Genomic DNA, 12,465 nt, shown 5'->3' with positions numbered 1-12,465 from the left:
TGGATGCCCTGTGTGAGGACCTTCAGGCTATGAGACTGAGTATAATAAGCGGTGATGGCTGTGCAGGGGGATGTTTGAAACACTAATGGCAGTGACTCAATGTGGCGGAGACAGGTGGGGATAGCCTGTGATCCAGATCATGTTAAGATAGGTGGGAAGAGCCTGGGGATCTGGATCAGACACTGGTAAAGGTGAGCTGTTGGATCAAAGAGAAGGAAGCCTGACTGCCGTGGAGTGAAGAGACTGAGGGCAATGAGCAATAGTGGCAGAGTACACAGCCAGATGTGGCAGCAGCCTGCAGCGGTGGCGGGTCCAGAGTGGGTCCGGCTAGACAGAGGTGATGGCTGTGCCGGGGGAAGGTGCGGGAGCAGCGCGGTGCTGCGGGCGGCTCTCGCCTTTGCTGCTGCTGCTCAGCCTGGTGGTATTCTTGCTGGTGTTTATGTGCTCGTTGAAGGTGTCTGCAGTTGAAGAAGAAATGGGCGACCACAAAGATGTTAAGAAGTTTTTCAGGACACAGGATGATTTATTAGTGCTGTATTCTAGATCTGCTGCTGCTGAGAGCTCACTCAGGTTACTGTCCAGTGTGACCCAAGAGGTGAAAGGACAAGGCACTATATGTTCATCAGAACCCTCCTCTGAAGAAATCAAAATCCCAGATGCTGCGAAAGCAGATAAGAAGAAAGGTGATCAACCTGCAGAAGATGAAAAGCCCAAGATAAAAGTGAACAATGAATATGAGTATGAGTTCAGGGACAAGTTGTCCGAATTGTATGAAAAGTTTATTTGTAAACAGTTTGTGATGGTTGATAAAAACATGAGGTATGAAATGTTAAAAATAAAAAAAAAAAAGGGTATTTGTAGAGGACTCATAGAGGACTGTATGAAAATTTTATTTGTAAAAAGGTTGTAATGATTGTTAAAAACATTAAAAAAAAGGGAAGTGTAGTAGAATGAAGCTGGGTTAATTATCATTGATAATATACAGTTGTGGGTTGGCTTCAGGGGCTGCAGGTTGGCTGATATAGATAAGGTGCAGCTGTGGCTGGTTCTAAGTGGGTGAGAGCCAATGAAGAGAGAGCAGCCGAGCAAGAAGCAGAGACAGGAAGAACTAAGAGCAGACAGAACACATGCCCTGGATGAGGCGGGATAAGGAGATGGCAGCAGAGGGACCGCATGAAGAGCGTGCTGGTATGAGGTGGTAAAAGACCTTGTTGTAATTGGCTAGTTTAGAGAGTGCTGCAACAGCTGGGTGGCTAGGATGGCAGAAGAGGACACCTCTGGGAGTGGGAAACAGAGATGAAAAGCATATTTAGGTCCTGTAAAGCAATCGAGGTGGATTCTCAGGGGTCCAGATTCACCAGGGTCTTCCACTTTGGTTGGCCAACAAGGACTGGTTGGTAAGGGTGAAATGAAGCTCTGACATGACCACTCCGAATGAGCATTTTCCAGCCACCCTGGAGGGGAGCAGCTGGAAATGTCCCTGTGTTTTTTGCTGTTACCTCTATATTTTAGCAACCAATGGGTGGGCTAGCAGAGCTGAGGAACCACAGGTGAGGTGTTCCCAAAGAGCTGGAGTTCTTCATGTAGTTTTTGCTTCATTGGCACTGCCTTGAAATATTTCCACAGAAGATACCTCTGAAACCTACTTGCTGATGGGAAAGTCTTACAGGCTCCCCCAGCTCTCACCTCTACGGGCAGTTTAGTTGAGGATTTTGAAAAACCTTTGTCATGTTTTATTCTTGGAGGCGATATGTAATGTGATCCAAGGTTTGCATTTGCTTGGGCCAGCATTGCATTTCACCCAAAGCTTCAGTCTTGGCTTCTGGAAGGACTCTTAGAGCTTGAGAAGGGCAAAAGTCTGTTAAATATCAGTACTTAGAGAATCTAAAACCTCTTACAGGAAAGAGGGCATTGAAAAGTAGGTCTTTCCGGTGCTGGGAATGACATTCCTGCATCCTTAAACACTAGCGCTCTGTCAGGCCACCACGTGTGCTTTGCTGACAAGGTTGCTGGTTTTTGACTGTAGCTTTTGATGCATGTGCGTTACAGGAGCTGCATGGCTTTTGAGAGGAGTGAAACAGATGTGTTCAGAGTAAAAAAAAAAAAAAAAGTTGGATAAATAAGGAAAATAAGGTACCTGCACAATGTTACTACCACCGTACCTGCTCCATGAGGTACTAATTGAGTGACAGGCTGCAGAAGTTTTAGCGTTGCCATGTTTTATTCATTAATAAGCTCCTATCAAGGTGAAGTTAAGGGGTGGTAAAAGCTTGTTTACTGCCTAAGATTAGAACTGAAATATGAAATCACCTACAGTATTGCTTATAACTATCCATGTTCCCCACCAAGAATTGTATTTCTGTCACATGCAATCATGGAAGGTGTTTAGGGCTGGTTTTATGTCCCAATAGAAGTAAATGGGGTTTGCTATCTTCATCTGCTAAATTAAATTAAATGATAATTATGTTTAGCCACCATATGACTGACCTATATAAAATGAAAATTTAGTAAGTAATACAAAGAAATCTGGGAAAATGGGAAGAGATGGATAAAACAAAGTAAGAAAAGAGTAGGAAGTATACAGGGCGGGAGGAGAGACACTTATGTTTTAGATCTGCAGTGCAAGGTGAACAAAAGCATATGTTGAATGAGCGTGCAGGTGTGTGTATGTTTTTGTGCACCCCCTTGCTGTAAGAGCCCACATATGCACCTGTGATATCTGCCCACAGGTGTGTGTATATATATATATCAGGTTGGTATTTTCACAATACCCTGTAAAACTATGAAACACTGTGGATAGATAGGTGCAAACAGGCATTTTGTGTATAGTTGCCCTAGCCTTGTCTAATATAAAATATTCCATAAAATTGCAACACTAGTGACTGGTCTTAATCAAAATATCAAATTGAGGGTTGTTCTTCCTCTAGGATTGAGCATGACAACACTGGACTGAATGCAGGCTGGTTCCTTGACCATGTGATCATGACAGACCTGAATAGACCTCACCTCTGGTTTTACTTCCCCTGCAACAACTGGCTGAGCAAGGAGGACGGGGATGGACTGTACATCAGAGACCTCATCGGCAGCCTGGATCCCATGGATGTGCCCAAAAGTAAGGGTTTTCCCAAAAAGCTTGGCTTTCTGGTACCTTGCCAGAAAGGACAGGGTTGCTTTCAGATTACTCCAGCTGTATAAAAAGTAATCGTGCAGTCTAAGCTAATTTGAGTCATCTTTATAGTCAGTGGAGAGAGAAATAGGAAGATGCAAGATGCCTCCAGAGGGTAATTTCTTCTGCCAAGGTTAGACCTGACATCTTAGGGTGGGATAAATCACTGTTTGGAGAAGTTTTGCTTGTTGGTTGAATACTGAAGGACCCATGATGACTACATTAAATGAGATTAAATGGCTATATGTAGATGAGAGCCATCCTTCCCCAGAAGATGTAGCTGGTATTGGTTTGTGCTATAGGAAGATGCGGTGTGGTTGCCATCCTGTGTATAAAGTTAAGTGTTTCCAGACTCTGGTGATGACTTGCAGGAAACTTCCATACACCAGCCAACCCTCCTGCTGTAATCCTACGCTGGTTTACTGTACGTGTATGATATCCATATTGCACTGGTGCCTATTTTTCAGAGTGGTTTTAAGCTAACTATGTTGAAATGAAGCCAGGACAGCTTGCAAACCAGACATGTACTCCCAAATTGATATCGGTGTGTAGGCCATGCGGTGATGTATAGTGCACATAAGGTGAGTAGGAAGACAATCAAGATGTGAAAGCAGAGCCGGCAAACCAGCCTCAGGTGGTATGTTGGTAGTTTAACTGCAAGTGCTAATGAGGAAAGCGAGTTGTGTTTTCCTGATGACCTCAGCAATGCACTGCTCTGTTCTGGGAGCTTAATTTGGGGTGTTGAAAGTGAAGTACACCGGCTGCTAGCCACAGCTCTGTAGGGAAGGAGAGCTACAGTTTGGTGCAAAAGAGTGGAAACTTGTGGTTTTGCTAGTATCACATCTTTTGGGGAATAAGCAATAGATTTCTTGCATTAATGTTGAGGCAACTACTTGGGAGTGTTTTTTTGGTAAAAAAACATTTATTGCCAGCCTTAATACAGCACTTTGAGCATTGATAGATGTTCTAGAAGGGCAAAGTATTATTTTTATTGAGATCCTGTTTGAAGTGAACAGTGAAACAACACATCGTGACACTGCTTGCCCCTGAATTGTTAAATCATTTTGCCCTATTAAGATACAACCTCCTAAAACAGTTTCAGTGTGGTGAAGATTCAAGTATTAAAGGATACTGCATGTGAGTTAGCATGCACAAATACTATCCATTGACAAGAAATGTATGTGGGAGCATTTTAAAAATGCAGACCTCTCCAGACATTATCTCATTCCCCTACGGCAGCCACCCTGGAGATGCTCTGCCAAAAACCCACCCAGTTACTGCTGGGGCTGTGTGTGCCAAAGCCCTTTGCTGCTCTCTTCTTCATTTGGTTTGTGAAATGGAAGAGTTAAGGACACTGGAGGGGCAGGAGGAGTCTGGAGAAGGTAGTGGATAAGCCAGAGCAATACACAATTAACAAGAGGTTCCCTCGAGGAGGAAGTCAACCATTCAATCTTAATAGATCTTTAAATGGCACAACAGTTTATCTGAATTTTTTTTATTGCTCCTGCCTGGGAGAACAGATTCTGAGTGCATGTGACTTCCTCCACCTACCTCTCAGCAGGAGAGGATTTGTTGGCTGAACTCTCAGCTGGTAAAACTCAGTGTGGCTCCTATGAAACTGCTGGAACAACTTAGCATTTCACCAACTGAAAAGCTAGTCCTGAGTGCTTGCTCTTCTGCAGAAGGGGTTTTGGGTTCTAGGTCAACTGCTCACTATACAAATACAAATAAGATTGTTTTCTGCCTTTATACTCTAAAGGAAGAGATTTAAGCAGGCATTTGTCAGAAATGCATCTGTTCTCATCGTCTTTATTGGATAGAAAAGCCTGTTTTCGAGTGGTGTGGGCTGGATGCTCTGCTGCTATCCGTATAAATGCAGGGAGCTGGGCTGAGGCCAGAGGCATGGGTGAAGGGCTGGATGCCTTCCAGGTGGCAGGTCTGAATCTGTGAGAGGGTTAGCTCAGCCATCTCGGGTTGCAGTTCCCCTTGAACCATAAATAATGAAAGATAAACATTCCCAGGCTGCTGAGGTGAACTGTCAACTGTAAATGAAAACTTACCTGAATTAATTTGGCTCCCTCTGGATCCATAAAGGTCTGAAATGAGGTTGTCATAATTTTCTTTGTACATATGAGTCATTTGCCCTAAAGTTGGTTGGTTTTTGCTTGGGGTTTTTTTTTTTGTGGCTTTTTTTTCCACATTCAAATGGATTAAACAGTAGTGTTTACTCTTTGGGTATTAATATTTCCTAGGCTACTAGACAAATGAATAATTATGTGGTTTGGTGACTTTTATGTGCCTGTAAAGAAAGATTAGTTACTCCCTCTTAAGCCTGTGTTCCTGTTAGTAGTGTTCAGTGCCATACTCTTCTTTTTGGTCACATTTCTTCAGTCATTGTTCCCCTTTTTTCTGAACTTCTTTGTAAACTGTCTGGGCACTTTTGTTACAGACTTTAGTCTCATGCTTTGCTTTCCTGCTCCATTTGCTGGCACAGTCTGGTATGTTTTTGGAGGTAACCAAACAAATCTCCTCCATGTGCCTTCTCCTGCAACATCTTCAGCTTTTGATCCTCTCCTGGAGAACTTTCTCATCTTTGCCATGAGGATTTACTTTCCTCTCTTGAGCTGGAGGTCCCTGCTGGGATGTGCATCTATCTTCTCTGTGATATCTGTGGGATGTTGACTGGGGAAAAAAAAAAAACCACAACAATTTTTTGGTCATATTTTGGTTTTGTTGAAGCTCTGTGGAGCCATTTGAAGCATATTTGAAGGGGATTGTTGGCTCTTGGACAAAAACCTATCAAGCTATGGGGAGACCCAACCTCTTTCTTGCTGAGGAGCACAGCCAGAGAAACCCTGCAGTGCTGTGAGCTTTGGAGAGGTCAATTTAAAGGCAAAACCCAGAGGTGTGATTAAAAAATGCAGAAAAGAGTATGTTCCAAAAAACAGTCAACATATAATTGAAAAATTGGACATACACAAAACAAAAGTAGAGTTCATTTCATGATCCAAGTAGAGCCACTGAGGATGGCAGGAACACTTAGTGATTGCAGATCCCTGTGTGATTGCATGTACTTATCTGAATAAAAACGGCTCCTGTCAGGTTCCCTGTTGAATGCCACACATTCCTCAAGGAGAACAAGTTACATTTTAAGTGTTTCTGTTTGATCCTCTATTCCCTGTATTCAAATCTACGGCATTGTATGCCCATGGCCCTTTGACAGTGCCATAGATTCTTATTTACCCAGCAGCTGCTATTGGCAGCATGGATTAATTTACATTACAGGTATTAATTACAAGGAAGGGCTATTGTTTGGTGTTATGCTGCTTCACTTGACTTTATGAAGCCTTAGGATTGTATGATTGTGGCTGAGCCTTTATACAACAGACCAGCTCAAAACTACAGTCAGGTGCTGGTTTTCCTTTGAGTGTTGTGGGTTTTGGATCACTTTGAGGGTGTCTGATGTCCTGCCCAAGCAGTGGGGAGAGGAGCCTTCATAATAGTTTGTAGATGCACTAAGGAGAACTACTGGCCCAACAGAGATGCAAATGGAATTCAGGAGCCAGTTTGATATCTGCAGGTTGGTCATGAATCACTTGTGCCCCTCTGTGGACAGACCCTTATGTCTCCCACCCCATGGTGGCTTTTGTTAGGCTGGACTTCACTCATCTGTCTCTGGTGGTCTGCAGCCCCAGAGCTGCTCTGTGTCCACTGTGGGTGGGACACCCTGGTCTTTCCTCATCCCTGTGTGTGATGGGTGCAGCTTTTATCAGCCAGTTGGAAAGCAGGAAGTCCTGAGATTTGGTCTTCAGGTGGATTGAGGAGTGTCTCAAGGTGTGATACTGGAATAGTTTTGCAAGGCTACATTTTGTCCTAATTCATAAAAGAAGCTGAGGTTTCGTCAGGTTAGATGATATGTTAATTAGCCATGGGTCATCTTCTGTCTGCAGTGACAACAGGCTGTTATCATTGTTCAACTGGTTGGGCTCTATGCAGTGTTACCTCCAGTTTTCCTCAGAACAGTGGAAAAAGGTGCAGCTAGGTACCACCACCACACACTGGCTGCTTTTCATTACTTTTGAAACCTTTCCCTAATTAAAACAATTCTCTGTAAATGCTCTTTTACTGAGAGAAAGCAGGAACATTCATTTGCAAAGGGAACACTTACTCACTTGGTCCTTAAAACCATGTTCAAGAGCACAGATACCTGAAAAATAATTCAGTCTCCTGTGCCACTGCAATTTATGCTAACCTCTCAAATTTTGGTCAAGTCTTGCCAACCTGTCTGTTGCAAATGAGGTTGAGAACCAAGGAGTGATTTCCAGCTGGCTCTTTGGCCATAAGATCTTCCTTAATCATCATCCCCTGCACCCCAGGAGTGCTTTTAATCTGCATTTCCAGTTTGAACCCTTTAAGCAGCTGTTCACCACCTCTGAAGGCACAGCTCATTAAGAAAGATAGCTGTTGATTACTCTTAACAGAGATTATTTTCAAGCCCTGAAATCAACCCTTTCCTGGGGGGGGGATTTAACTGCATGCAGTTGCTTTGTGCAACCTTTTGTACTTTTTCTGCTTTTGAGGCAGAGCTAGCTCCTGGTGAATTTAGCAGGGCTCCTCTGCTTTTACAGGGGTTGCTTTAGGTTCTGATTATGTCTTGCTCTGCATAGCTGTCTCTAGGGTCCCTGCTATTGCAGTAGGGAGAGGTGTGATGATTAAGGCTGGGCAAGTTTTCTTCTCTGCAGTGCTTGCAGAGACTCCAGAGACAGGGCTGTGTGTGGAGATGCAGTAAGGCATCTGCACCAGAAGGTCGGGAGAAGCTCGTCTAGGAAGAGGCGGTGTTAGCCTGGTAGGATGAGCGCTCTCCCAGGAACAACAAGAACTAAATTAAGATGCTTGCTATGAATCAAGCGTGTTGGGAGGCCACATCCCAGCTTTGTGCTTTAACCATAGCTGTCTGACCTTTGAAGATTGCTCTGACCAAGAACTCTAGCTGTCACTGTAGAATATGTTGTCAGAAGTGATATTGAGGAGCTTCCATTTTGACAAGTCAGCATTTTCCATCAAGAAGAGATTTTTCCAGACAGTTTCTGGTGGGCTGGAATGATTGACTTGATCTGACAATGAAGAACCGAGGCATATGGATGTTAAGCCACCTTCCTGAGCTCATGCAAAAAAAGCAGTGGCAGACTCAGGTCAAAACTGCAACTTGCCTGTGGATCCAGCCCCCCACCTCTCACTCCAGCAACAATTCTTCTCATTTTTCACACTAACCACAAATGTATTTCTTTGCCAGCAGCAATTCAGAGACAGTAGTGGTGCCTCTTGCCTATCCATCCTGTCCCCACTCCCTTCTGAAATCTGCCTGCTCAGTGCTGAGCAATACAGGATGGATCTTCAACGTTGCCACCCTTGAGAGCACCGTGAAAACAGAAGGATAATTGCTAAAAGTTGCCTTATGAGAAGAATTCATTGCTGCCTATGACTTAGTTCTTTGCTTTTAACCCAGCGTGTTTTGCTTCTGAAGGCTGTGACATTTCTTAGATGTTGGATGCTGTGCTGCTATCCTGCTCCACTGCTGCCATGCACACGGGGGGGTAGGCTGGGATGTCTAGCAGGAAATTCTGTGCCCTGCAGGAGGTGATAACTCCAGGTAATGAAGCACAGCTGACTTTTCCTGCCCAAATCTGGTGCTCCTGCTGCTACAAACTCAGCAGCTTGTGCTTAAACACCCTATCTAATGCCCCAAATAACATCAGGTACAAGATTTTTTTTTAGGCAATTCCATCCTATGGCGTTTCAGGTGACCATGATACCATATTGCTAAATAAATGGCATTAACAGATGAATATCACATTGCTGAACAGTCAGCTGCAGCTTGCAGGCGGAAGGATTTGGCTGGGATGTGTCCATGCATTTTGTCAGCTTCATTCCTCTACAGTTTCCCCCCCCCCCTTTTTTTTTTCTTTTTAACAATTTATACCTCATGTTTTTACCAATCATCACAAACTTTTTACAAATAAACTTTTCATACAGTCCGGCCAACTTGTCCCTAAACTTTTTTTTCCTTTTTAATATTTCATGCCTTATTTAACAATCATCACAACTTTTTCACAAATAAACTTTTCATACAGTCGAGACAATTTGTCCCTGAACTTATACACATATTCCTTCTTCAATTTTATCTTGGGGCTGATCACCTTTCTTCCCATCTGCTTTCTTGAAATCTGGGATTTTGATTTCATCAGAGGGAAATTCTAATGAGCATATAGCATGTCATCTTTTTCACCTCCTGGGTCACACTGGACAGTAACCTGAGTGAGCTTTCAGCAGCAGTAGATCTAGAATACAGCACTAACACATCATTCTGTGTCCTGGAAAACTTCTTAACATCCTTGTGGTTGCCTATTTCTTCTACAAATGGAGATACCTTCAACAAGCACAATAAACACCAGCAAGAATACCACCAGGCTGAGCAGCAGTAGCAAAGGTGGGAGCTACCCGTGGCACCACGCTGCTCCCGCACCTTCCCCCGGCACAGCCATCACCATTGTCTAGCTGGACCCACCACCGCTGCAGGCTGCTGCCACATCTGGCTGTGTACTCTGCCACTATTGCCTGTTACCCTCAGTCTCTTCACTCCACGGCAGTCAGGCTTCCTTCTCTTTGATCCAACAGCTCACCTTTACCAGTGTCTGATCCAGATCCCCAGGCTCTTCCCACCTATCTCAACATGATCTGGATCACAGGCTCTCCCCACCTGTCTCTGCTACATTGGGCGCCACCATCACTGTTCAAAACTTCAAACATCCCCCAGCACAGCCATCACCGCTCATTACATTGTCTCATAATCTGAAGGGCCTCACACGGGACACCATTTGTCACAGCATTCTCCAAACTAGCTGGCTGCAATAAGGTCTTTTACCATCACATACCTACATACTCTTCATGCCAGTCCCTCTGCTGCCTTCTTCTCATCCAGGGTATGCTCTCTCTTTCTTGGCTGCCCAACCACTTAACAGAACCAGCCACAGCTGCACCTTATCTACATCAGCCAACCCACTGCCCCTGAAGCCAGCCCATAGCTGTATGTTATCAATATTAATTAACCCAGCTTCATTCCTCTACAGCAGGGGTCCTCAAGCTACAGCCCACTGGCTGGATACAGCCCCCCAGGGTCCTCAATCTGGCCCCTGGTATTTACAGAACCCCCCTGCCACCCCCCAACCCCCCGCCAGGGGTTGGGGGGGGAAACCAAGCAGCTGCAGATGAATTCCTGCCACTTCATCCATGTGCTGGCCCCCTGTTTAAAATTTTGAGGACCCCTGCTTTACAGGGTCATATCAGCCAGTGCCACCCTACTGCTTCCCAGAGATGGCATCCTGGCAATATACCCAAATGCCTTCTTGGGACAGCTTTGCGTGTGTTAGTGCATTGGATGGGAGATGTCAAGGGGAGCCGAACTGTATCTAACGAAGCAGACACCCAATGTTAAAGAAAAAGAAGGTGCTGTAACTGCATAGGACATTTGCACTTGCGTATTGCAATGGGAAGAGAAAAGACAGCAGAAAATAGTTGCTGCTCTTGCTACTGATTTTTTGTTAGCTGCTCTGCTCTTGGTATCTTGCAGTTCGTGCCTCTGAAGCTGCTAATTTCACTTGTAGGAAAGCTCCCCTCTCTGCGCTGTGCTGCAGCGAGCCTGTGCTGCTAGATGGAGTCACAGCTTTTACCAGCTGTACATTAGCATTTTGCATGTTCCCAGTGCTAGCAAAAGCATTCAGAAAAAAATATCCAGGCAACGTCTTGATCTCTGTTTTGCAGATAAACTCAGAGCCATGTATTGAGATTGAAAAAAAAAAAAAAAAAAAAAAAAAAAAAGTCAAGTGGGTATTTTTGAAAAGATGATGTTACTGTTTTAAATAATGCATGATTAAGGGCTTACAGAATAGGGAACAACATCCAGCCATGCTTAAAATGAGGGGTGCTTGACTTCAGCCAGATCTCTGCCTGGCTGCAATGAGAGCCTTTTCCTGCATGCTTCTAGCAGCTGAATCCTCGCTGCCTTTTTGAGATGTAGCATCCCTTTCTATTTAAATTTGCACATCCATCATGTATTTCTGTAAGATGTGCTGATGTGTGAAGCACAGAAGGACCCCTGAGCAGAATGAAGAGCTACTCTCTCTGCTGGAGCTGAATGTTGAATTGCTTCGAGAGGGAGAGAGCAGCTGGCAAAAATTCAGCATGGCTCAGGATTGATCCTGTTTGCTTCCTGAAGGTGAAGGAACTAAAACTGTCCTGCATGCAGAGCTGGATGGGGCAGGAATAGGGACTGGCTTGAGTGCATGGTTTCAGAGTTGGGAACATGTGAAAAAAATTAAGGGGAAAACCTGGTGAGCACACACTAGGCGTGATCCTGTGGTCCATGGAGCAGGCATGTGCTGTGACCTAAACCAAGGACCACTAGTGCTCTTGGAGTACCTTTGCCTATAGAAGCACTTCTGTAAGGAGCACAGAGAAGAGGCATGCCAGCACATGCCAGGCGCCCCAGCCTCGCTGGTATTTTAGGGGACAAGATAAAACCTTTGCAGCACAGTGCAACCAGCCCAAAATGATAACCCAATGCATTGCCCATCTCTGTGGGCTCGGGAACCAGCTCTGCCATGGGGGTCTCTGTGCTGATGCTGACAGCAACGTCATGTGTGTAGAGAGCCCTTGGCATCACTTGGTGTTCCAAGCAGGTTGTCAAAATGATATCATGATATACCTTAGATTTGAAATACAGCCATGTTGTGAAACCTTTTAAGGTGTTTGTTGTGGAAAATAATTTGACTCATGTTTTTCTTGCTGACCAGACATATTTCTGCAGAAGCTATGTAAGGTGCCCTACCTGCCCCACTCTGAGTGACTGCTGCTGATTGCTCTTCATGGACTCGCTCTCTACATGTCCTTCTTGGTGTTCAGGCATGTGCTCAGGCATCCTTCTGGTCTGTACTTCAGAGGCGTAAAGCCTGATCCTACAAGGGTAATCTAAGTTCAGCTGTTGATACTTGTCCTCTTGTGGATCCTTTTATCCCGTCGGGTTCTTCTGGCCCTGGAAAAGCAGAGTGGAAAATTAAACACTGACATCAGAATAAATATTCTAGAGGAGGTGCAAGGAGCAAATGTGGTCTGTGATTAAAGATTCCAATGTACAATAGGTCACTTTTAGTTCCAGCAGCTTAGTGGCCAAATGGGAGCTGTAAATTTCACTGTCTCCATCCTTGGCTAATGCAAATGAAATCCTTTGGTGTTGCCGTATCTCT

General features: G+C 44.5%; 1 protein-coding gene across 1 annotated transcript in view; it reads left to right on the top strand.

Moving 5' to 3' along the window:
• The first annotated feature begins 340 nt into the window (after positions 1-340).
• LOXHD1 (lipoxygenase homology PLAT domains 1) overlaps positions 341-12,465 on the top strand; it is a 148,076-nt gene continuing 135,951 nt past the window's right edge. Inside the window, 2 exon segments of the mRNA XM_055792714.1 lie at positions 341-738; positions 2,928-3,112. Coding sequence (XP_055648689.1) covers positions 341-738; positions 2,928-3,112 — 583 coding nt within the window.

Source organism: Falco peregrinus, chromosome W, assembly GCF_023634155.1.
Source record: "Falco peregrinus isolate bFalPer1 chromosome W, bFalPer1.pri, whole genome shotgun sequence".
Lineage (NCBI taxonomy): Eukaryota > Metazoa > Chordata > Aves > Falconiformes > Falconidae > Falco > Falco peregrinus.
The sequence above is the reverse complement of the archived record's forward strand: the minus strand, read 5'-3'. Positions and strand labels throughout refer to the sequence as shown.